Source organism: Syngnathus typhle, linkage group LG14 (assembly GCF_033458585.1).
Source record: "Syngnathus typhle isolate RoL2023-S1 ecotype Sweden linkage group LG14, RoL_Styp_1.0, whole genome shotgun sequence".
NCBI lineage: Eukaryota > Metazoa > Chordata > Actinopteri > Syngnathiformes > Syngnathidae > Syngnathus > Syngnathus typhle.
This window is the reverse complement of record NC_083751.1, coordinates 5,803,317-5,825,129: the sequence shown is the minus strand read 5'-3', so window position 1 is coordinate 5,825,129 and position 21,813 is coordinate 5,803,317. Positions and strand designations below refer to the sequence as shown.

The following is a 21,813-nucleotide window of genomic DNA, read 5'->3' as shown; positions in this document are numbered from 1 at the left end:
TCAATTATTGCCATTTTTGATTGATTGATTAATTAACTGAATGTGATCAAATGCAGCATCCATCAATCCATTTTCTATGTCCGGGTTGCCAGGCACCGGAGTTTGTCCCTGCTGACTTTGCGCAGAAGTCAGTTTACATTTCAACCACTACTGGGTCACCAGTCAATCACCGTGCGCTGACGGAGATGAACACAAACACATTCGCTGCTCTGCCTGCACATAAGTCAGCCGAGTAAACCTGCTGCACCATCCATCAGTGACTCCGCCATGCAGGATAGCCAAGTGTATTTGTGCTACTACTAGAACTTGAGAATGCAACAAAGAAGTAACACCATATTCAAGCCGCCTGGCTCCCCTTTTCTGTTCATACTGTGTCTAGTCACAGACATATGGACTCCACTACAGAGCGCCCTTCTCTGGCTGCACACTCTTTTGTCCCGCTGAAAACTAGCTGATGGTCTTGCTTGTGCATATCAATAGGCGCAGTCCTGTCTTCTTATTTGTCTTTGCAAAAGGCTCTGGCTTTGCCTTGTGGCTCTTTGGGATCTACCCTTGCCCCTCCTTTTCTGCGCCTTCATTCTCCATGTGTATCCCAGTGTCCCGTCTCTAACTTCTTTCTTCTCCGGGTCCAGAGCACAGGACTGGGTACACTCTGATTGGCATTACTAGACAAGAGTGTGGGGGTAAGTAGCTGGCTAGCATGTGAGCTAAGCTGTAGAGCAAATGTTTGCCAGGGAAGTTGCGGGGAGAATAGAGATGGCTGCCGAGCTCCGAGTTGTCCGTGACCAGACCCGTTGTCCTGGGGATTTCCCGCCGACGCTGCCCCCCCGGGGGTTGGGCCCGGGGCCCATCCGTGTTTCGCAGCTGGGCGTCATATAGGGACCAAAAGATGACAAGGCCGCCGTGTTGAGAAAAGGAAGGGTGGCTAAAATAAAGGAATGAAAGACATCTGGTGCCTTGGGGAGATGAAGAAAGGGAGGCACGAGGGAAAAAGCTTGTGACTGTTTAATGGAAACTCTTTGATTGGCTTCCAGGCGGGGATTACAGGCAATTGGCATTTACAATCATCGGATCATTAATTTTGCTGTGAGAAGCGTTGCCTTGTCGCTCAGCACCAGGGCAGGCCAGTGTTCCCGGTGGCTTTTTCCTAACACCACTACCTTTAGCACTTTTTTAGAGTCATGAGCTATCCTTCAATAAATGCATCTTGTCTAGCTCCCAAAAATAACGAGGAATTTCTTTCTTGGTAACTTTTGTCACAATATTTAACCTTATTTGTCACCAAGAAAAAAAAATATCAGTCATCACTATTTAGATTATTTTTATGGAAGACAGGGGGCAGCATTAGACAGTATTGCCGCTATATTGTATTGGTCAGGCTCAATGCTGTCCTTAAATCTCAGTAAAGTACCGCAACGTACATTTAAATACTTGGAGATGTTACAAGTACAACATATTTATGTTTTATAAGGTTGCCACGTGTAATTCCGCTCTTAGGTGCGAATCATGTGACGCCGTGTTTTCCTTCCACAAAGGGAGCAGCTTGTCCTCCACGTTCAATTTCTGTCTCCACTCTTCCTCAGTCCCCACCTCTCATCTTCACTCTCTTCGCGGTGGGCATTAGTTTGTTGTTTCTCTCCAGCTGCTTTAACCTCTGACAGCAGTCTCTTCATTACTAGTGTTTATGCCTCTCCTTTCCTCCCTTTAGCCCTCTTCTCATCGAGTGGCTAGGCGGTCAGGCAAATCCCTGTAGTGCGGCTGGTCAAACATAGATATTACACTCTGTAATAACACTGGCCACCCGCTCTGACCCCGAGCCCTCCATCCTGGCTATGACTTCTCATCATGAAGGGTCGGCTCGGAGCTCGGCTCGCTCGGTATGGTGACGGCTTCACAACTGATGGACAAAGGGTGCCTTGTGCCACTCATTTTTTTTTTTTCGGGGCCCGCTGTAATTCACTGTGGTTCCTAGCCTGATGCAAACTCAATTAGCCGCAATATTAGCGTGAGCGCCTGTCTTCGGACAAATATGTCTTTTGTAGTCTTCAGTCCAGTATTTCAGTATTTGTAGCAGTTTCCACCTGCCTGAGCAAGCAGCCCCTTTCGTACGCTCGGGGGATCCATCACTCCTCAGTACTTTTTACAAAGACGGGATTTGACCCGTGGGCTTTGCCTTACAATGGGCCGTTTTCTCAGCATCGGTGTCCAGCCCCGCGGGCCCCGAAAACTGTGGATCTCGCTAAACAAATGCAGTCGAATCCACGTCCGCCAGCGCTCAGACACCGGTGGGCTTTGATCACCTTTCGGCCGGCGCACATCAGGCTGGCGTTAGGCCTTTAAAGCAACAGTGCCGCTGGACGGTACAGCGGCGGCACCCTTTGGGCCAGGCGCTGCCGGCTGCAAACTGTTTAAAAGCAAGGAATGTTATTAATCGACGCAGATACAGCATCAGCCGCGCGTGAATGGAGGAAGAGAAATACTGTTCATTTCAGAACGGGGGGCTGTTGATCCTGGGCATAAGCTATGGCATCTGAGGAATGTTAAAAACACTGCCCCCATGTTTTTTTGTCTTGGTGTGGCTCTTCTTCAGCCTCTGTCTTCTTTTGTAATCTGATTCACTTTGTTTATTTAAAAAAAAAAAAAACATATTGCAGATTTCGCCATTGCTAAAACCACGTCGATTTCTAATGTTCCTTATGATTACAGGTGAAGAGGAACGTGTCAGACCTAACCAACATCCCAGTACGGCATCAACAGTGGGAAGGATGGCCAGCATCAGCATCTGACGACTCTGTAAGAACCCCCTGAAATTGACTTTTTGGACATCACATTGATTGGTGTAATAGTTTGACCTTGCGCTATTTATAGCGTTGGGTTGAGCCACTTGTCGCTTTGTGTTGTGTTTACCTGCCAATGGCTTCATGCGGTCAGAGATTGACGATCTCTCGTGCTTGATTCCAACACTTAAGTACCGTTAAGATTGCAGTCCAAGGGCATTTGGAAATGCATCGGAACCGCGCCGTGCCAAAGCCATCTGTCAGAAGCAAATTAAGATGTCAAAGTCCACTCCCATCCCGCGCCCTCTTTCTGTGGACATTATAGCTCACATCATTGAGTCCCACTGACCTCACTCATCCCGAGGTCGCTCGTCCCGGCCATTCATCCTCGGCACAGTCAAGCCGATCACAAGTAGAACCTGGAGGAACCTCTGACCCCTTTTGTCTCAGCTTGGCTTTGACAGCGTATGTGTTCCCATGCTAATTGTAAGGGACGCTTTATCGTGCTACACTGTGAAGCCGCTGCGCACATATTCTTAGGTTCACCCCTAAGCTAACGTTTTCCTTTTAGATCTATGCAATTGTGGTTTTGTCTGAAGAAATCGTATTGGCTTCTATTTTTTTTTTTTTTTAAGCTGCGTTCACGAAGGCAACTTAATTACAGTTTCAGTTTAGATGTGTTTCTTAAAAAATATTACTATTTTGATGAGCCCCGTATTTTTGCAAAAAATAATAAAATTAACCAACAAAAGTCAGACATTCCTTTTGAATTGTGGCTTATCAGAATTTTATTTAAAAAAGAAACAGTCCCGGAGAAAAATATGATAGCCTTAACTTAAGATGTTGTTGCATAACCCTTTGAGACAATCACAATTTTTTTTTTGTTTAAATTTTATATAGTCCTCAACAGTAGTTCCCCATTGGTGGTTATTTTGATATGACCTATCGAGACGTTTCGGGCCTGTTCACCACCTGGATGAGGCGATATTAAAAAGCCAGAGAGACAGAAGTGTAATAATGGCCTCTGCCTCAGCCTCAGCCCCCTTATTGAAACGTCTGACGGTATTAACAGAGAAAGCCTGGGACTTGGCTGGCCAAGCAGGTGGGTAGGCAAGCCAGTGTTAGTGTCTAGCTCATTAGCCCAGTCTCATCTCCCGGGGTTTGGACCAATAAACATGGCAGCCCAGAGGCCCGAGATTACGTTTCGTTCCACACACCACTTGGCCGTCGTTGGAATCGATTACCGCTTAAGTTGATTTCCTTCTCTTTAATTGTGTTATATTACTGTGTTTGTCTGCTTGAATCGACATCGGTCTGTATTTGTTTTTGCAATTATTCGTATTACTCACTGTGTCTAGGCTTGAAAATCAAACTCCGGTCCATCTGTACAGCAGATACGTGTCTGTAACATCAACGGACAAGAACAGGGGGAAAGTCGAAAGTTTTATATAATAGACTTTCGAGAGTCTGGTTGTCTTCTTCGAAATTTAGAATATATGCTTAGGAAATAAAGTCACTTCATTTACTCCGCACTCAAATTTGTACGCACTTATAAAACCTGTAATTGTACAAACAGTGTTTTAACAGTCCCAACTATCATGCGTTTATTTACAAATCCTCCATTTTTGACTAACAGATGAGGCGTGCTTTGTTTTAATTAATTAATTAGGTAATTATTTGTTGATTAATTAAAAGCCAAACGGTGTGCGTGAAAGTTCCACAAGTCTTCCTGACGGTTTATATATATTAACTTTCTTTCGTTTTTCTTTTTTTTTTTCATTCTTTCACTCCCTTTATTTCCTTCTTTTTTCCCCATTTTATTTTTTCCTTCATTTTTCTTTTTCTTTCCCCCCTTCTTTCTTTCTTTCTTCCTTTCTTTTGGGCACATTTTCGCTTTGCAATGTTGAAACCTAAATTGTAGTGTACCATTTTTTTTTAAGCGCATCCAGCAGCAGTGCAGTTGCCTTTGTCAAATCAGTCATTTCAATACTGCTTGGTTCATTGGAAGATTAACTGAGTTTTGTGCTTCTTGCGAACGAAAGAGGCCTTGGAGTCACGCTATTGTGCCCGTAATTGTGTCATGTATTGTTAAGTGTCGAAACTTGTTTGTCCGAAAGAAATTCTCACATTTCGGAGAAACTCACTTTGATAAGTGTTGCGTCACCTTGGTACTACTCAGTGTGTTTCATTGTTTATTGTTCTCCAAGTTATTCAAGGTCCTTGAAATTAGATCAGGATGGATAATACTCATGTATCACAAGAGTTTATTCAGTGTTATTGTATGCGCTTTTCGGCTTCACTTACCTTTTTATGCGGGCCTCATGAGTCAATATGATTGGCAGTGCTTTCTCTCTACCTGTAGGAGTGATTGGCAGGATTCTTTTATTACATCCCCTCATCCTCTCAAGCCCTCAACCCCCCTCTCCATCCTGCAGGCCTGTAATTGCTGACATTTATGTAGTGTTTCATGGTGTTTGCTAATGTATTAATGCTGCAGAGCCCGGGAGATGCCTCGCCTTGTAGGCCAGCCGCCTCTCCATTTCCCAGCCGGCATTAATGGAATCCTTCTCTACCTGACAGTGGCCTATGAAATCATAGTTTTATTGTTTGGAGGTGATGAAGGGGTGGGGGGGGGGCTTTGGTTTCCATAACAACACAGCTGCGCCGTAAGCTCAGGAGACCCCGCTCTCGTTCGATTGTCTGCTTTCAGGTGACATTCAGCTTCGTGTTCCGTCTGTTGCAGTTTCCATTTTTCTTCATCATAACAGGCCTGCTCGTGTATATTTTTTTGTAGTCGTAAATAATGTTAGTAGTGGATGTAAGGTCACAGTTTAGGATGCATCTTGGGAAGCGAATCTCATCAGTTTCATCCACTTGAGACATTTTGTCACGCTTGCCTCTGTCCTTTATTCATCCCGTCAAAGAAATAGCAGAATAAGGTTTGCCATCCGCACAGTTGTCAGCCTTCATTATCTCACAACTTCCATGCTCTCTAATCCAAACATTGTGTACACAAGAAAAAAAAAATTAAACACGGAAAGAATGAAGGTAGAGAAGGGGAAAAGAGTGCGAGGTAACAGAGTAGTGGCGGGAGGGGAGGGAGTTGGGGGCGACATTCTTTTCCTGTATCGGCCACTGAATGCTCGGACCCTCAATGCAAGTGTTAATTAAAAGAATCCAAAAAAGAGGAGCCAGGTCCTTTTGTGAGAAGATGTGGGAGAGGCCAATTTGCGGGGTGGCTATGGGGAGGAGTTAACCTCGTCACCCCATCCTCTCATGCCCTGCGGTGCTTCAGCCTTGTTTCCACATTTCACCACTGAGCCTTCAAGCTGCACTTGTGTACCTCAACATCGGGGAGAAGCCATGGGGTCAAAGCCAGGAAGAGGATTGAGAGGCTCTCCAGTCTCCACTCCCAATTTTTTTTTTCTCCTCCTCGCATCCTTCTCAGTCCCAAAAGCCCGCAGGCTGTTTTTGACAGGGGAAGTGATCAACTTTATTTATACACTTATGAGGCCCTCAGACCAAAGCCCCTCATTGTGAGCAGTATGGGCAAAGGGTTTATGGAGATCCCCTCTCGACGGCCGCTGTTAAGATTCTCACGTTTGATTGCCACTCGATGGGGGAAACTTGGCAGAATAGTCGCCATAGTCCTTAAGACCCACACCCTTGATGTGTTTGTCTATCTCAACACCTACGACATCTCTTTCCACCCACTTGTAGTTCACCTCTCAAATCCGACTCGTGGCCCCATTCGTTGTGTCCCCTTTTCCATCACGCTTGGCTTTGAGAAATATGAATTGTACGTTTATTCAATGCCTGGCCCAGAGTGCTAACTGAAGTGGAGTTGAGTTACAAGAGTAAATATGAGCCAATCCAGTTAAGTGTTCTTCGTTGGTGTTCCTGGGGTGTGACACTTACACTCAAGTACACCCGATACAAATTGGTAATACGCAAGAAACGCAATCTACTACTACACAACAGTCAAGTCGATGGGAGTTTTTTTTTTGATAATTGTTGAACAGTCAACATACCTTTTTTAATTGAACTTTGTCCATATGCTTGGAATTTCAGATTCTCCATAGTGAATACGATCCAATTAATGTAGTGCTCCATGAAACGGGACCGATTATTTTTGTGTCATTAATTTTGCCAATTTTCTGGCATGTTACGAACCAAATCAGTAACCGAATCATTATTAATTCTCGTTTGTGCATTTTTTGGAACAATTGAAATAATGTTATGTTTTTAAAAATTACAACTTTTTTGTATCTAATTTATCGATTTAATTGACCAAATAATTGTCAATTAATTTAAATAATCGTTAGTTGCAGCCCTATTTAATTGAATACTTTTTTTGACGTGGAAGCGGAAATTCCCAATTTATTTCTAACATGCCTCATTTTGTTTTTAAACAGCCCTCAGCTCTCTTTTGACTAATTTTGGGGGACTACAAACTTTTTGTGTGAGAATTGTCTGCAGATGGTGTCGTGGACATTCGAATTGTATCAACATACGTTTCTTAACCACCAAACGTTTTAATGTAGCTGACACGGTCGAGCGGTCACTGTGTTCTTTTCCGCCATAGAAGTGTAGACCTGCATGAAGAATCACTCTTTTTTTTTTTAAGGACACACAACTCCCTGCGGTCTGCGCAGGCCTTTTCAGACTCAATTGGCGTTGCATGTAATCGTGTCCTGATTCAACCACGTCCAGCTGCTCTTTGTGTGTCCGAACAGATCAGAGCACCTCTGCAGGGGACGAACAACGCCGCCCCTCCCATCCCAGCCTGCGTGCCCTGACTCAGTCCTGTTTTTTTTTTTTAGAAGTTCACTCTCCCAGAAAAGGAGTCTTCTGCATTCACTTTCTCTTTCACAATTACTACGTCAGTGAATATAGTGTTGTATCGTTCGGACAATGCTATCATTCACGTCGCCGGAGATGGCAAGATACTACTGCCAGTCATGCCTTTGATGGCTTTTGTGGACGGCAATTAAGATGTTATCTTGTTGAGGAAATATTGACTCCGATTTTTTTTTCTTTCTGTTATGTCCTCACATTGTTATATGATGGCAATTAATCTCCGATCGTATCGCTTTTTAAAAGGCAGGTGTCTTTGGTTTCACTCTGCTTTGTTCAGCTTATATTGTCAATGTCCCCGCGGGCCTAAGCCTGCAGATAGCGTTTGTAATGAGTCCCTACTGCATTCTGACATTTTCAGGACTGACTTTGGATTTGACAGCTCATTAGTCTGTCGTTTTCAGTGTGAAAGTCATTTAATTTTTTTTTTCTTTTTTATTATTACTTAGCATATTAATAAATACATATGGTCGAAGAAAAAAGCGGGCAGTTCATTTTCCAAAGGTCCCATTTGAGGAATTAGAATAGTTTTTAAAGGCCACACCAACATGCAAACTTCAACTTGTGTTCTATATAAATTTTAATGTATTCATATAAAATACTAAATTGGCCTGTTTCAAAAGCTGCTATTTGGTATATTAAATTGGGCCAAACAAAATTACCAGCATTCATTATTACTATTTAATCAACTAAAAATATATATACTATAACTGAAGTTTGGATGACATTATGAGCACTAACTATAAGTTTGGGAAATAATTGTCTGTCCAAATCCACCTCTTCCCTCCACTTTGCAGTAAAAGTTTTTTTTTTTTTTTTTACTTCAGCCAGATGTTGCCTGTGCCAGTTCTAGTCTGAATTTTCTGAATGTCCTTTTTTTATTCCCTGTCTTAGATAACGCTAGCTGCCTCTGGGATCAACTATCCCTGCCATCATCTCACTGTTTGCCGAAGGTCCTCACCAGCCAACGCCCAGGAACCAACAGAAGAGGTATTTAGATTTACACACACAATTGCTTTGCATGACTCTCCTCCTTTGTATTGTGTGTTTATAGACAAACTAAAAAAAAAAACATGGGAAAGAGATGCGTCTGTTACTGACATTTGTAAAAAAAAAAAAGAGTCATTTCCATTTCACAGTGCGCAGATGTCCACATGATCAGCGACAGCGAGGGGGATGATTTTGAGTACGCGACAGAGTTTGGTGTGGATGATTCGGAGATGTTTGGAGCGGGCACCTCCACCTGTCGGAAAACGCCTATGAGTATGTACAGTGGGCCGTCGTCACACATTCTCTCATGCCGAAGCCTCGCTAGCACATCGAAACGCTGACCATGCATACTTTGCCTGTGCAGTGCCCGAGAATAGTGAGAATGAAGCTGATGCCTTACTGCACTTTACTGCTGAATTTTCTTCAAGGTGAGCTCAGGAATTTGCCTTATGAACCCAAAAGCTGCAGTCTGTTAGCATGTAACAATATGTACTCTTTTATATCCTGCAGGTATGGAGAAAACCACCCAGTGTTCTTCATTGGGTCTTTGGAGGCAGCGTCTCAAGAGTCCTTCTATGGAAAAGCCAGAGAAGTAAGTCAGTCAATATTTGGACATTTGCAATACAGCACAGTAATTATATTAACAACATGATAGTAGAGCAAAGTCACACAATCTGGCCAACTTGCAAAATTGATAGGAATAGTTGATTACAATTATTCCCCAAAGCCATCAAATGTTCACCCTGGCTGCAGAGGTTTATTTATAGATACAAGCCCCCCCCCCCCCCCCCACCCTGGTGTTTTTCGCCTTTTGTCCTTTTAAGGAAGCACGTATCAACTGACAGCTTGTGTGGATTACACTCTCATTAGACGGTGAGGACACAGCAAGATGTTAGGGGAGTTCAGATCACCCGGCACACAGCGAGCGAACACAAATCTGAGATGGGCAGATCGAGAAAATTAGACATGCAGGAATCAGTCAGAGGACACAAGTAAATATGGTGACAGTGGAGGATTGAGATGGTGGGGGGAAAAAAATCTTAGCTGATCCCACCTCCTAAGCCGGTGCAATATGGCCGCCTTCTCCCTGGTGTTCACCCTTTCTGTGCTCCACTCAGCACCACACGGGGGGGAGGCCATTTTCACTGTTGTTTTTTTGTTTTGTTTTAGTCCGGGGAAATCTTGATTTAGCCTGCCAACTGTGCTGCGGGCTTTAGCGAAAATGGATATGCACAAAGAATTGTGGAAGAAAACAGAAGCTTTTTGAGCTGCTCTTTGTTTGTCCTGTTTTGTCGCAACCATCCGAGACGCCAGGCCACAAAACTCTTTGTTTGGCACTTTGCTTCCATATGCGGATGATTGCATCGAAACTTTAGCCATCCGTCTGACCAACCCAAAGTCTTTGCCTCCACCTCCTCCATTAAGGCCATATTGAACTGAAGTGGAACGGCATAATGAATCTATAAACAGATGAATCAGTGGCTCTCTGTCAAAGCCTGTGTAAGCTAATCACTAAGCAAAACACTACATTTGATGAAGTGTTTCTGAAGACAGAGGCGAATGGCTGTTGAGATGCACTCAATCCGCCCTTAATGAAAATGCTTTGGGCCGCCGAGGCGAGTTGAGCTGAGCCGAGCCCTCTTGGGGATCAGCGGTTAGTCGGAACGAACAGAGAGATAGGCCACCCATCACTAACCACGATCCCGGCTAAATCCACATCAACGCAGCGGTTAATCACTCTAACCCCTCTCTCCTCTGCCGGCCACTCCTCTGCTGTCTGCCACACACAAAGACACATCAAAATTCATAGCTCGCTAGAGTGGGGAGTTCGGGGATTTACCCCTGCCAAGTATCCGCTTTAGAAACCGCCAATAGCCCCTTCAGAGTCAAGAGGAAAGAGCACAACCAAGATGGCATCTGGCATTTTGAAGCTCGGATAAAATGAAGAGCTCGGAATTACAAGCTACTCTGTCTTGACGCGATAGGTGAACTCGAAGGAGTCACGGGACAGCGGATAATAAATAACGATCACACTAGCTGCATTTTGATTAGGCGCAAAGAGGTTTTAAAGAAGCCACGTCAATTATACAAGCATGAAATCCAAAACCAGTAAGATGAGTAAAGTCGCAGAGATTTGGAGATTAAAAGTGGACCATGTTTCCGTTTGTACGACGTTAAGCTGTTATGAGCAAACCGCCTGTGTGGCTGCTCATTGATCTCAAAAGTGTTTTCCCACAGTGTCCGCAAGGTCATTAGATCAGTCATTTGAGCTCTTCATTTTCAAGTGTTTGCTTTTCCACACTGAGCTGCCTGCCATCTGTATTGCAATCACTACCTGCTCTTTCCTCTGCTTCTCCATTTTACTCCCCTCATCAAGTGCTGGGTGGTTGCTTCAAAAAAAGTGATTAAATACCCCTAAATATATTCCCAACACCTGATTCTTATCTGTTGCCATTTATACACCATCCACTTTTAAAATAATAATTAAAAAAAGCTGCTGATCTTGCCACATGGGAGATTCTGATTTATTTCTACATATATGTATTTTAGTGTCTGGCAAGTGTCAGTGGTATTAGCAAGATAATCCAAGGCAGCCTGTGCTGTTAGATATGGAACGGCCACCTGTTATCACCGTCCGTCCCCACATTATTTGTCAGTAATTGGTGGCCATGTCATAGCTTGTCCAACAGTTGTAATATTGATTTAATTTCCACTTTCCAGGTCAGAAGGTCACAAGGCTTCACGTTTATTTAATGATATTTATAGTTTAATTTCGAAGATTGCTATTCAAGTGTGGGGAAAAGTCTCAATTGTTCACCTTTTTCTCTTATATAACATTTAGTTATTTATTTATTTATTTTTTAATCTATTTGGTTCAGTCGTTTCCCATTCGTAGTTGGAATATGTCAATTTAGTGGTGGGTTGTTAAAAATGAAATTTTGATGGATGCATGGACGGACAGACGGACACTGCTGACAACATGCGCACACACTCATGCACACACAAAGCAGGCTCAGATTTAGGTGAGCAGGTGTGAAGAAAGGCGATGGGGTCACTGTCTAACTCAGGTTGGACCTAGTAATTTAGCTGAACGGGGATTTGCTCCTCCCCGCTAAGACAGGCAATACAAAAGAGCCAACTTGAAAGCGGCAGGAGAACAGAGGACCTACGGACAGTTTAACCAAGATGAAGGAGTTCAGTTGGCCCAAATAACCACTTTGATTAGTCTTTGCACTTGCGCTAATTGAGCACGCATGTACAAGTACCTCGCCGATGGGCGCAACCAACACGCTTTGGTTTCGAGCATGTGTTGGGATGACAGCGTTTGAGCATGTATCGGGTTGTTGTTTTTTTTTTGTTTGGTTTTGTTTTTTCTTTTCCCCCTTCAAGTTGTAAAAGTCCACCCTCCTCTCTCACTCATTCCTCACTCAAGACTGAGTTTGCTTGTCTTCTCAGCATGAGTGTTTAATCTTTTCAGACCGTTGAATCGGCCCGATGAATGAGTCCCCGGCCCCTTCTCTCTAGGAGCCCTGGAGATTATTCTAAAGCTCTAATCGTTGAGCAAACACAGCAGTGCTCGCCCATTCCTATTCGACAGAGGCCACAATATAGCACAACTTGGGCTTTCACTCTCCCTCACATTTAACACCCTGTGTAGATTTCTTTTTTTTTTTTTTGCGCAGCCTAGATGACTACTCCTGAGAAAAGGACCTTCTGACTCTCCCTGTCACCAAAACTGAAGCGAGACTTTTATTTTTTTTTTATTTGTTCTTTTCATTGCAAGAGAACTGACATGTAATTTTGAGCGCATTATTTCCAACATTGTCCTTTAGAACCTTATTGTACTTGTGGCTGTGTTTGTTTTTTAATTAGATAGTCAGCGGGGAGAATGGCGGGCTTATAGCGTGGTGTCAATATCTTTGGATTTGGAGCTTCGTCAATATTGTCTGCCCCTGCCGCGACTAACCTGAGCGCAGTCTGTTGGCATTTGGTGTAAAATAAAGCGATCTGTCTGTTTTGTTTTCTCCATATCTTTGATGCCTCTGAGAGAGCTTTTATTTACACCACTCTCCACTTGATTGCGTGTACTATTTGCCAGTGGTGGCCTTTTCCAAGTCAGGCAGTTTCTTCACCCGCTGGCCAATCTTTGGTTAGATTTTACCACTGATCAATTGATAATACTCAAACGGGGAAAGGATCTTTAACAAATGGTCTCCTTTGCAGAGAAAGATGCTGGCCATCTACCTCCACAACGACGACAGTGTCCTCAGCAATGTCTTCTGTTCCCAAATGATGTGTGCCGACTCCATCGTCTCCTACCTGAGCCAGAACTTCATCACATGGGCCTGGGACGTCACTAAAGAAGCCAACAAAGCCAGGTAGCAACGTCACCTCGGTGGCGGCGGGATTTTTTTCGCATCTTGGTCAGGCACTGCCGCTGGGTGATGATCAGGAGTGGCTAGATAATGAATATGGAATTGTTTGCCTTCTTTGTATCATGAAGATCATAGTTCTTGTATTTTTATATTTATATATACGCCTTTTATTTATGTATATGTATATGTATGTATATATATATATATATATATATATATATATATATATATATATATATAATTGTTTATATTTTGGGTCATGTGACATTCACAAGCTGAACCGTGATAGGTTGTTAGCAGATCCTCAGCACAACTGCGATGATGTCATTTTCAGAAGACAGCAAATCTTAAGTGTATTAAATGTAAAAAACAAAAACATATTTTTCAAATTGATTATAGAAAAAAAAAATACTGAGTTTCTGCTGCTAAAAATGGCTAGATGCCACTTAAAAATAGCTAAACAAATATTTTATTACGCTGACAGTTTAAACCTAGAATAAGTAATTCCACTTATTTCCAATTAGAACACGGCGGCAGGTGGACCTGCATTATTCCCCCCCACTATTCCTCATGTTTCCCTCTTTCCTAATTTTCATTTTGAATGTCCCACTAGCCAAGTGTTTTCCCCACTCCCGAGAACCCCCTCGAGTTAAGCCTGCCCTCTGGTAGGAACCGTTTAAGAAAGACTCGCACCCTGACCTCATCCCTCCATTATTTCTTTTAAGGAAATGCCCTCCTTCCTTCATTCCACTCTCTTTTCTCTTCCATTGGCCTCTTTTGCTTTTTGCCCCAGCTGAGTCTTTTTATTACACATTAAAGGCAGGCAACATCTGGAGCTTTTCATGGCACACAGCTAGTCACAGCTTCGCCGCTAACGCATGCTTGCACAAATGCACGCTCACAAACACGCCTTCTCGCCATTCTCACGCTCCCGGCTTGATCCGGAGTGACTGGCGTTCGTTTTTTACGCGTGTGACAAACCTGCCGATACTGGAATGCCACTTGCGCCATTTCCGGAAAAATTGTACAAGTGTAGTTTCGCCCATCGGATGGCAGGATAATTGTTGCGAGAACTTCATAAAGACAATCCATCTTCCTCTTGCTCCACTTCCCCTCTTGACATCCCTCTACCCGAAAGCATAACTTGTCTAGACGAGGAATAAACTCTCTGTCAGAGCGTCCAGTTCTCATACCAATTCCATGTCAGAAATATTTCCTGCTTGGTATGAGCCATCAAGTGCTCAGCGAAGCACATGACCCGTCTCCTCAAATGATCCGTCATCAAGTTGATGGCAAGAAATGCAATGAGACATTGCAGGGAAACATTAACTATTTTAGTTGTCGTGATCATCTGCGAGAAGCTGCCAATCATATTTCTCAACAGAGCAATTAGTTTAGTGATGTTAATTCCATCATGAATTTTTTCCCTTTCTTGACTTGGCTGACTTAAAGCAGCCTTGTTTGTGTTTGGGAGATTTTAGCTCGAGTTACCCTTCAAGTTAGTGGCCATTGTTCATTGGTCTTTCATTACAGGTTAGAGTTTCTTCACACGCTATTGTTTTGATCTACCCGGGCCGTGGTCAATACGGGGGATAAGTGTCAGGGCAAAATGATCAGTGGGATTTAGAGGACCCAACTTCATCGCTAAATGTAGGTCACTTAGAGTTCAGCAATTATACCCCAGCCCTTATTTCTCTTTAAAACAAAAAAAAGCTTCATTGAGTCAATCTTTTGTACTCTTTCCTGTTTTTTTTTTCTTCACCAATCCATATTTACTAATAAGCTTGCATTGTGGCATTATTTGACAATCGTGCAAGTAAGAGCTGCAGCCCCTCCCACAGGGCATCCCTCAACTTCATCACCCTCATCTGACCCATTGTCTCTCCTTCCATTCCATTCCTTCCCTCTATTTTACCAGCCCGTTATTAAAGCAGATCTTATTAAAAGGCAGGAGGAAAAAAGTAATCTATATTTGCATTCACTCTATAGCAATTCATTAATATTATGACATTTAGAGGGAGCCCGGCCGGCTTCAGGCAGCCCGCTACCCTTTTCCCTGCTTGAAATGTTAATTTAAAAACTTCCCTCTTTGTAATGGAATAAGAAATCCTCTCTTACCCTATCAATTCCGGGCGTCTGGCGAGGCATACTAATTCACCCAATTGAGGTAGCGTGTCACTCAGATGGAATAAGAAAAAGCAGAATTGGTTTTAAAGTCCTTAATGCCACCACTTGTGTGCATTTCTCTTATTATGTGAGGGTCAGAATGTTGAACTGAGCTTTTTTTTTTTTTTCGGTGACTGTCCTTGTTTATACAATTCACTTTTATTTATGTATTTACCTGACATATTGATTATCAGAACAAATGATTGTTGATCATTTTTCTTTTCTCTTTCAGGCTACTCACCATGTGCACGAGACATTTTGGTAGTGTGGTGACACAGACTATACGCACATACAAGACAGACCAGTTCCCTTTACTCCTTATAGTTATGGGAAAACGCACCTCCAATGAAGTTTTAAATGTTATTCACGGTAAATATTTGAGCTATTCATCAACAATGTATTTTTTTGATTCATCACACGTCCAATTTGTGGCTGCATGTTATCTCTCTCGCAGGTAATACGACAGTGGATGAGCTAATGACGAGGTTAATGGAAGCAATGGAAATCTTCACAGCACAGCAACAAGAGGACATAAAAGACGAGGTAAAGACTTTGCACGCATTCATCGAACAACAGACGTACCTGTGTCACGCCTGCAATTTAAAAAGCAACACGCTTGAGCAGAGCGCAATGCATTCCTACCTGAAATGACACAACGACATTGTTTCACCTCATTCCTGTTCACATTTAGGGACAGGTTTCCCACACTTGCCAGTTTGCCTCTATTTTGACTACTGTATCTTTAAATGACAGATGTCACTCTACATTAGGAGTTTTAACAATTAGTCAGTGAGCAGCAATGCTCATTTGTTATGCAAATCACACAGGAGTGATTGACAGCTACTTTTTGTGCAGTCCTAATTGCAACATTGTCGTCATTCTTTTGGGGTTCCCACACCTCATTTGATCAATACAAAGTGACAAGTAATTAATGTAAATGTTTTTGGATAGTCTTGTATTCATGTATTCTTTTTTAAGCCTTCTCTTTGGTATTTGAAAAGTTCAAAACTGTCGATAATGTAACTTGAGACCGACAACTGTATGTGTGTGAATAATATTTTATTCAGCCGATTTCCACATACAAGGGAAAAAAAAAACATAATTCCCACTTTAATTCCCAGATATGATCAAATAGCTCAATTAATATTTTCTTAACCCCTTTATTGGGACTAATAATATTACATTAATATTCCAATATTATCCAACACTTCTTCAATACTTAAATACAGCCAAATTATTTTTATTAATAGTTACATGTCTCTAATTTTTTTATTGCACTGCACTAAGGAGTTCTGTTTTCGAAAGAATGCTGGCGCTAGCGCCTTCGGACAATTAGGAAACAGGCATATATGTACAGTTAAGTTGTGCTGAGGACGTATTTAGGCAGGCAAGAAGGCCAGGTGCAGGTTGCCTGAAGGAAATAGCTTGTAAAATGCCACATGAAGACAGCGTGGATTTTGAATGGTTTTGAAAGCCTAATGCGGCTTTGCGGTTATCAATTAGGCCCAATAACCACAGGAATTGTGTCAATCCTCCTCCTGACAGGACCGATTCCCATCTCCAGGGCTGAATGGGTGAAGTCAGCCATGACATTGTTCTAATTCTAATCCTCATTTTATCTTGTTCCAAGTATTGGTCAGTGTCAGCTTTTTTTTTTTTTTCCCTTCTTCTCCACTACGCTTTAGACCCCCGACACACACCACAAACACAGACGTCCACTCTGGTCAGACATTCCAGGTTGACGGTGTCTAGCGATCGAGCAGCTGGAATAGCCACTTTGTGTCTTAAGTAGGTCTGACTGTCTCCAAAGTCATTCCAGTGGTTGTCTGCGTTTTTATCTTCGTATCTATCTACTCATTGACCGCCGACTCACTGTAGGTTTTGCGGTCTCCATTTTTCAGCGTCACGGGTCTTTCATTGTCCACCCCTCCACTCTTGTGGGAAAACCATCTATAAGATATGTGTTGAATTTTTGTCCATTCATCCAGAAGAGCAATTTTTGAGCTAAGAGGTCACCATTGTTGAACCTGAGAGGGCTCTCGGATCCTCAGTCTCTGTTCTAGTTCAATGCCAAAAAGGGGTTTTGATGGTGCTGGGGTCAGGTCAGGATGGATTAGTTATGCTGACATACTGCGAAAGAGCAAAAAATATAACCAACAGTATGTTGCCATTTTATTTTGAAGGTGACTTATGTAAAACATAACTGTCATAATGTCTTCAAAATAATCATATTAAATAATAATTTCATCAATTATTTCACTTTCAAAGCGCTACGACAGTCGGCGCTGATTGAGCAGATAGATTTTTGAATGTGCAAGCTAGTATGAGTCATATCCAGTGTTGTCGTCTTTTGATGCTCACTCTTTTACAGTTTCCTTTCACTGTTTGTCCATTTTGTGAGCCCAGAGCACAAATGTATCTTTTGCAAAGCAACAATACACACTGTCCTTTTGCTTGCCCGCTGTTTAGCTTCACAGCGGCCCCCTTCCATCATCACAATAAGCTTCCTTTGCCATATCCGGGCGGGTACACAGCGGGGGCCCCTCCGAAAAGAGAAAAGTAATGGCTGTGTGCCGTTAACACAATAGCCTCTCATATTTAAAGCGCTCTGCAGGTACACAGAGAAAAGGCCGCCTGTCCCCTTCCCTCTGTACAAACAGGAAGAGGGAGAAGCCGAAGAGAAAGGGCAATGAGGACGCATAAAAGCGCTTCAGAGTCTGATAAATGACATTCTGGTCACAATGAATTGCCCTCTGTTGCTACTCTTTCATACCTTGTGTTTGTAGCTAACCGCACTTGACATGCTGCGCTTTCTTTTGCCTTGCTTCTTTCGGGCTCCACACCCACAAATTGTTTTTGTGTGTGTCATTCACGTAGGACGAGCGCGAAGCAAGAGAGATGGTGAAGAGGGAACAGGACGAGGCCTACCGTCTGTCTCTGGAGGCTGACCGAAAGAAGGTATTAAAATTATACGTCTAAAATCACTTTGAAAAAAAAATCAACATGATCAGGGGACTAAAATAACATTATTCACAAATCTCATTTGCAATCAAATAACTCTGTGGGGATGTACTCATTATGTTGGTATGGCAAATCTGCTTTTAAGTCAAATCCAAAATTTATATTTAAAAAGTCTCTTTAGCAACCCCAAAGCTCGGAAAACTGGGATTTTAATGATTAAATTGCTGTAAATGATTTGGTTACAATTTTGGCTCCATTTTTGATTTCCATGCAATGATTTGTTTCCTTTACAGAGGGAAGCTCAAGAGCGAGAAGAAGCTGAGCAAGTTCGCTTGGAACAGATGAGAAAGGAGCAGGAGGAAGAGAAGGAGGTTATTTTCATCACACTCTAAACACAATTATCAGTTTTGGTCACATGTTCTCCTCGCAGATGCAGGATGTTTTGCCGTGCTGCTTTTTTTCCCCCCTCAGCTCTCAACAATAACTCGATTAAATTGCGGTTTTGTTGCCTGGCCATGAGTAGAGGTGGTCAGGCATGCCACCTTTTGAGAAGAACATTGTGGTTTAATTACCATGAGGCCTCTCCCCTGCAGATATCACCCAACTTTACACACAGTTGTTGTTCTGTTTAGCCGCTTTGCATCGGTACAGCACACAAGCCCGTATTGAAGTCAAAGTGAACAAAAGACTCGCAGGCGTGTGCGCAAACACATATATTCACTTGAAAACAATTATTGTATGCCAAGTGGGGGCTTAGACACACATACACAGGCAGACACTGTCACGCATATGGGGGGGAAAAAACAGTTCTGCCAGGACGCCACCAATGCCGTTATGCACGGCGTCGTAATATAGTGGCGTGGCGGCTGATTGCTGTTTGCTCAGCGACATAGCGCCTCAGGGCATCGAGCTGTATTGGGTGACCCGACTCACTCAGGTGATTTGTCACTTAAGTTAAACAGAAAAGAACAAAAGAGTCTCCGGCTGGCCACCTTGATTATATCACTGTAGACCTGTGTGTGTGTGCGAACTGGTGTGTTTTTTACGACACGGCCTAACTTACGGGAGTAGATCACATTTCCGTGTCTCGGCTTCACCGCGTCCATTGTCTGTGGTGTTGCCATCAGTGTTTACTTTTTTTTAATTAAGTGAATCCTGATGTACTTGATTATTATTATTTTTTTTTAATTAAGTGAGTTTTGATTAAATTGGACCCTGGAATTAATTCTTTTGATAGTGTACTTTCTATCGTCTTAACAAGAAATTATTTTATAAATTTTGAAGAGGTCTTAATATGTGTGGCTGTCAGTTGCACCGCCGCCACTTGTCACATATTTGCTTTTTGTGGTTCGCCTGGTGAATAAATAGATAGACGCCTCAGGTTATTTGTACATAGCAGCCCGAGTTCGGCACCAGACCAGACGCGTGTTCTGTGGTTTCTTCAGGGACGCTTCCACTCGCATGTGTGGGTGTTTATGCTTGATGGTCGGTCTCCTTTTGTACCTCCACCTTCATACGCACCCCCAGTCTGTTATTTGTGTGTGTGTTAGCTTGTCCCCGGGGCCCCTTTAACTCAGTCAGCATCATCTCGTGTACCTGAGGGAGCTCCTGACGGCCCGAGCGCTACCCTGCCCACCCAACACCAGAAGCTGCTAATGAGCTACTGTTGTACACTCTTATGAAATATAATTGCATTATGGTGTGTAAATAAAGCCGGGGCGTGTTGTCACAGCATATGCTCCCCGGCTGGCCAAACAGGAACAACAAATGAGGGGGGGCGGGGGGCACAACGAAGTGAGGAGGCTCTTGGGAGCAGCTGAAACGCTTTCTCCAAAACACACCGCTGCTGCAAAATCTGACGTGATAGTTCCCTTTTGTTCCAATAAAGTCACATTTTGTTGAGTGTACATAGTAAAAGTAGAATCTGTAGAATCTGGCTGTGACACCTTTCACTGATGAGAAACAACTTTGGGTTCATCAGACACCAAGCAATTATTATAATATAATTATTATACCTGTTGAAATTTTTGGTTTAGTTGAATGGAAGTACTCATCGGTTTTACTGTGTCAATGTAATGGAGCATAATATCACATCATAAAATCTGATTTGAAGTACATGTTTAAAATGACGTATGTCGACACGGCCTTGATATCGTGAATTACTTTTGAATCGGAAGACTATTTGCTTTACTGCAAACAAACATCAAACAAACCACATGCGCAGCAGCAGCCTCATTTCATCAACACCTGTATGTAAAGACCCCCCTGTCTTAAGTCAACATGCACCTGTACGCTACCATATACTCTCGCCCAGAATTTTCAAAATGACATTTTAGGTTTACATGCAGCTGTTACAGTTGACAGAGTTAACATCTGCTGTGTGTTGAGGCACAAAAGCATATTTGTACTGTTTTGGTCCAATGTTTTATTATAAGAAAGGAACTCAAACTTTCGAATGTACCGCCGTCTCCCGGCTAACAACTGCGCCGTGCTGACCATTCATTTTTCTTTCTGCCAGGCCATACGTTTGTCACTTGAGCAGACTTTACCGCCGGAGCCTGGCGAGGAGTCGTCGGAGCAGGTCAGCAAGCTGCGAATCCGCACGCCCAGTGGCGAGTTTTTGGAAAGGCGCTTCCTGGGCAGCTGTAAGCTCCAGGTCCTCTTCGACTTTGTGGCCTCCAAGGGATACCCCTTCGACGAGTTCAAGCTCCTCACCACCTTCCCGCGGAGAAATGTGAGTTGCGGAGTTTGCATACTTACTTAGTTTTGCGTATGTAAAATTCTGTAAAAATTCCAAATTTGGTCTCGTCTGTTAATACTCTTGTTACTGTCTTTTTAGCTGCTAATTTGTCCATCCCGCCACTTTCGTGCATATCAATTAGTGTGCCGATTGTGACTACAGTTCACGATGACTGTGAAGATACAGTTGTCAGCACCAATAGTTGTAGTTGTGGTTCTTTTGCTGACGGCAAGCATCAACCGAATCATTAACAAGAGCTTGGTCGCCACGCTCTATGGTGACGAGCTAATGAGCACTGTTTTAACTGCTGCTTTAATTAGCCAGAGATTTCCATTAATCAAGAGTGGATGGGGTGGCGGGATTGAGGTTTTTGTGTCTGTGTGTGTGTAGGCTTGCCCAGGCAGCGTGCACCAGCAGTCTTTAGAGACAAGTACGGCACAAACATCACAAGTCAGCGGCCACATTAACAACGCACAGCTTGCACTTGTTTTTTTGCCACAATCACACACTTCACATGCATGGGCGTTTTCAAGCAAACGCAAACTTTGCCACTTACAATTTTCTCTCCGTCGAAGTAAAACGCGTTATATAGACCGAGATCGCCGATTCCAGCAAAACCGTGTTTTTTTTTTAGAAAAGAAAATCATTCAGCTGCCTGATGGGGAACTGGTTGAAGAAGACACATGGAGTCGATATTGAAAAGATGATGATTGCGAATAGTGATAGGCAGATGAATGGAAGCGCCAGTATGAGGCTGTGAAGACAGGCCCTGTTCTAATCCCGCAGCTCTGAGTTGTAATTAAATGAGCGAGCGCTTCGCAAGCCTCCATCCCGTCCAGACGCTCTCACTGTTGCTCTGGCAGGATCAGAGGATAGAGCACTATTGCTTTTGTAATGCCACACAAATGTTGACATCTTCTCCCTCCTCTTCGTGGAGTGGCATGAT

General features: G+C 43.1%; 1 protein-coding gene across 1 annotated transcript in view; it reads left to right on the top strand.

Moving 5' to 3' along the window:
- Nucleotides 1–21,813, top strand: part of faf1 (Fas (TNFRSF6) associated factor 1) — a 35,681-nt gene that overhangs the window by 9,997 nt on the left and 3,871 nt on the right. Inside the window, exons 8-18 of the mRNA XM_061296740.1 lie at nt 2,707–2,793; nt 8,529–8,624; nt 8,774–8,897; nt 8,989–9,052; nt 9,135–9,216; nt 12,849–13,003; nt 15,399–15,535; nt 15,621–15,709; nt 18,044–18,124; nt 18,421–18,498; nt 20,646–20,861. Of these exons, the coding sequence (XP_061152724.1) occupies nt 2,707–2,793; nt 8,529–8,624; nt 8,774–8,897; nt 8,989–9,052; nt 9,135–9,216; nt 12,849–13,003; nt 15,399–15,535; nt 15,621–15,709; nt 18,044–18,124; nt 18,421–18,498; nt 20,646–20,861 (1,209 nt within the window). The remainder of the gene's footprint in view (nt 1–2,706; nt 2,794–8,528; nt 8,625–8,773; nt 8,898–8,988; nt 9,053–9,134; nt 9,217–12,848; nt 13,004–15,398; nt 15,536–15,620; nt 15,710–18,043; nt 18,125–18,420; nt 18,499–20,645; nt 20,862–21,813) is intronic.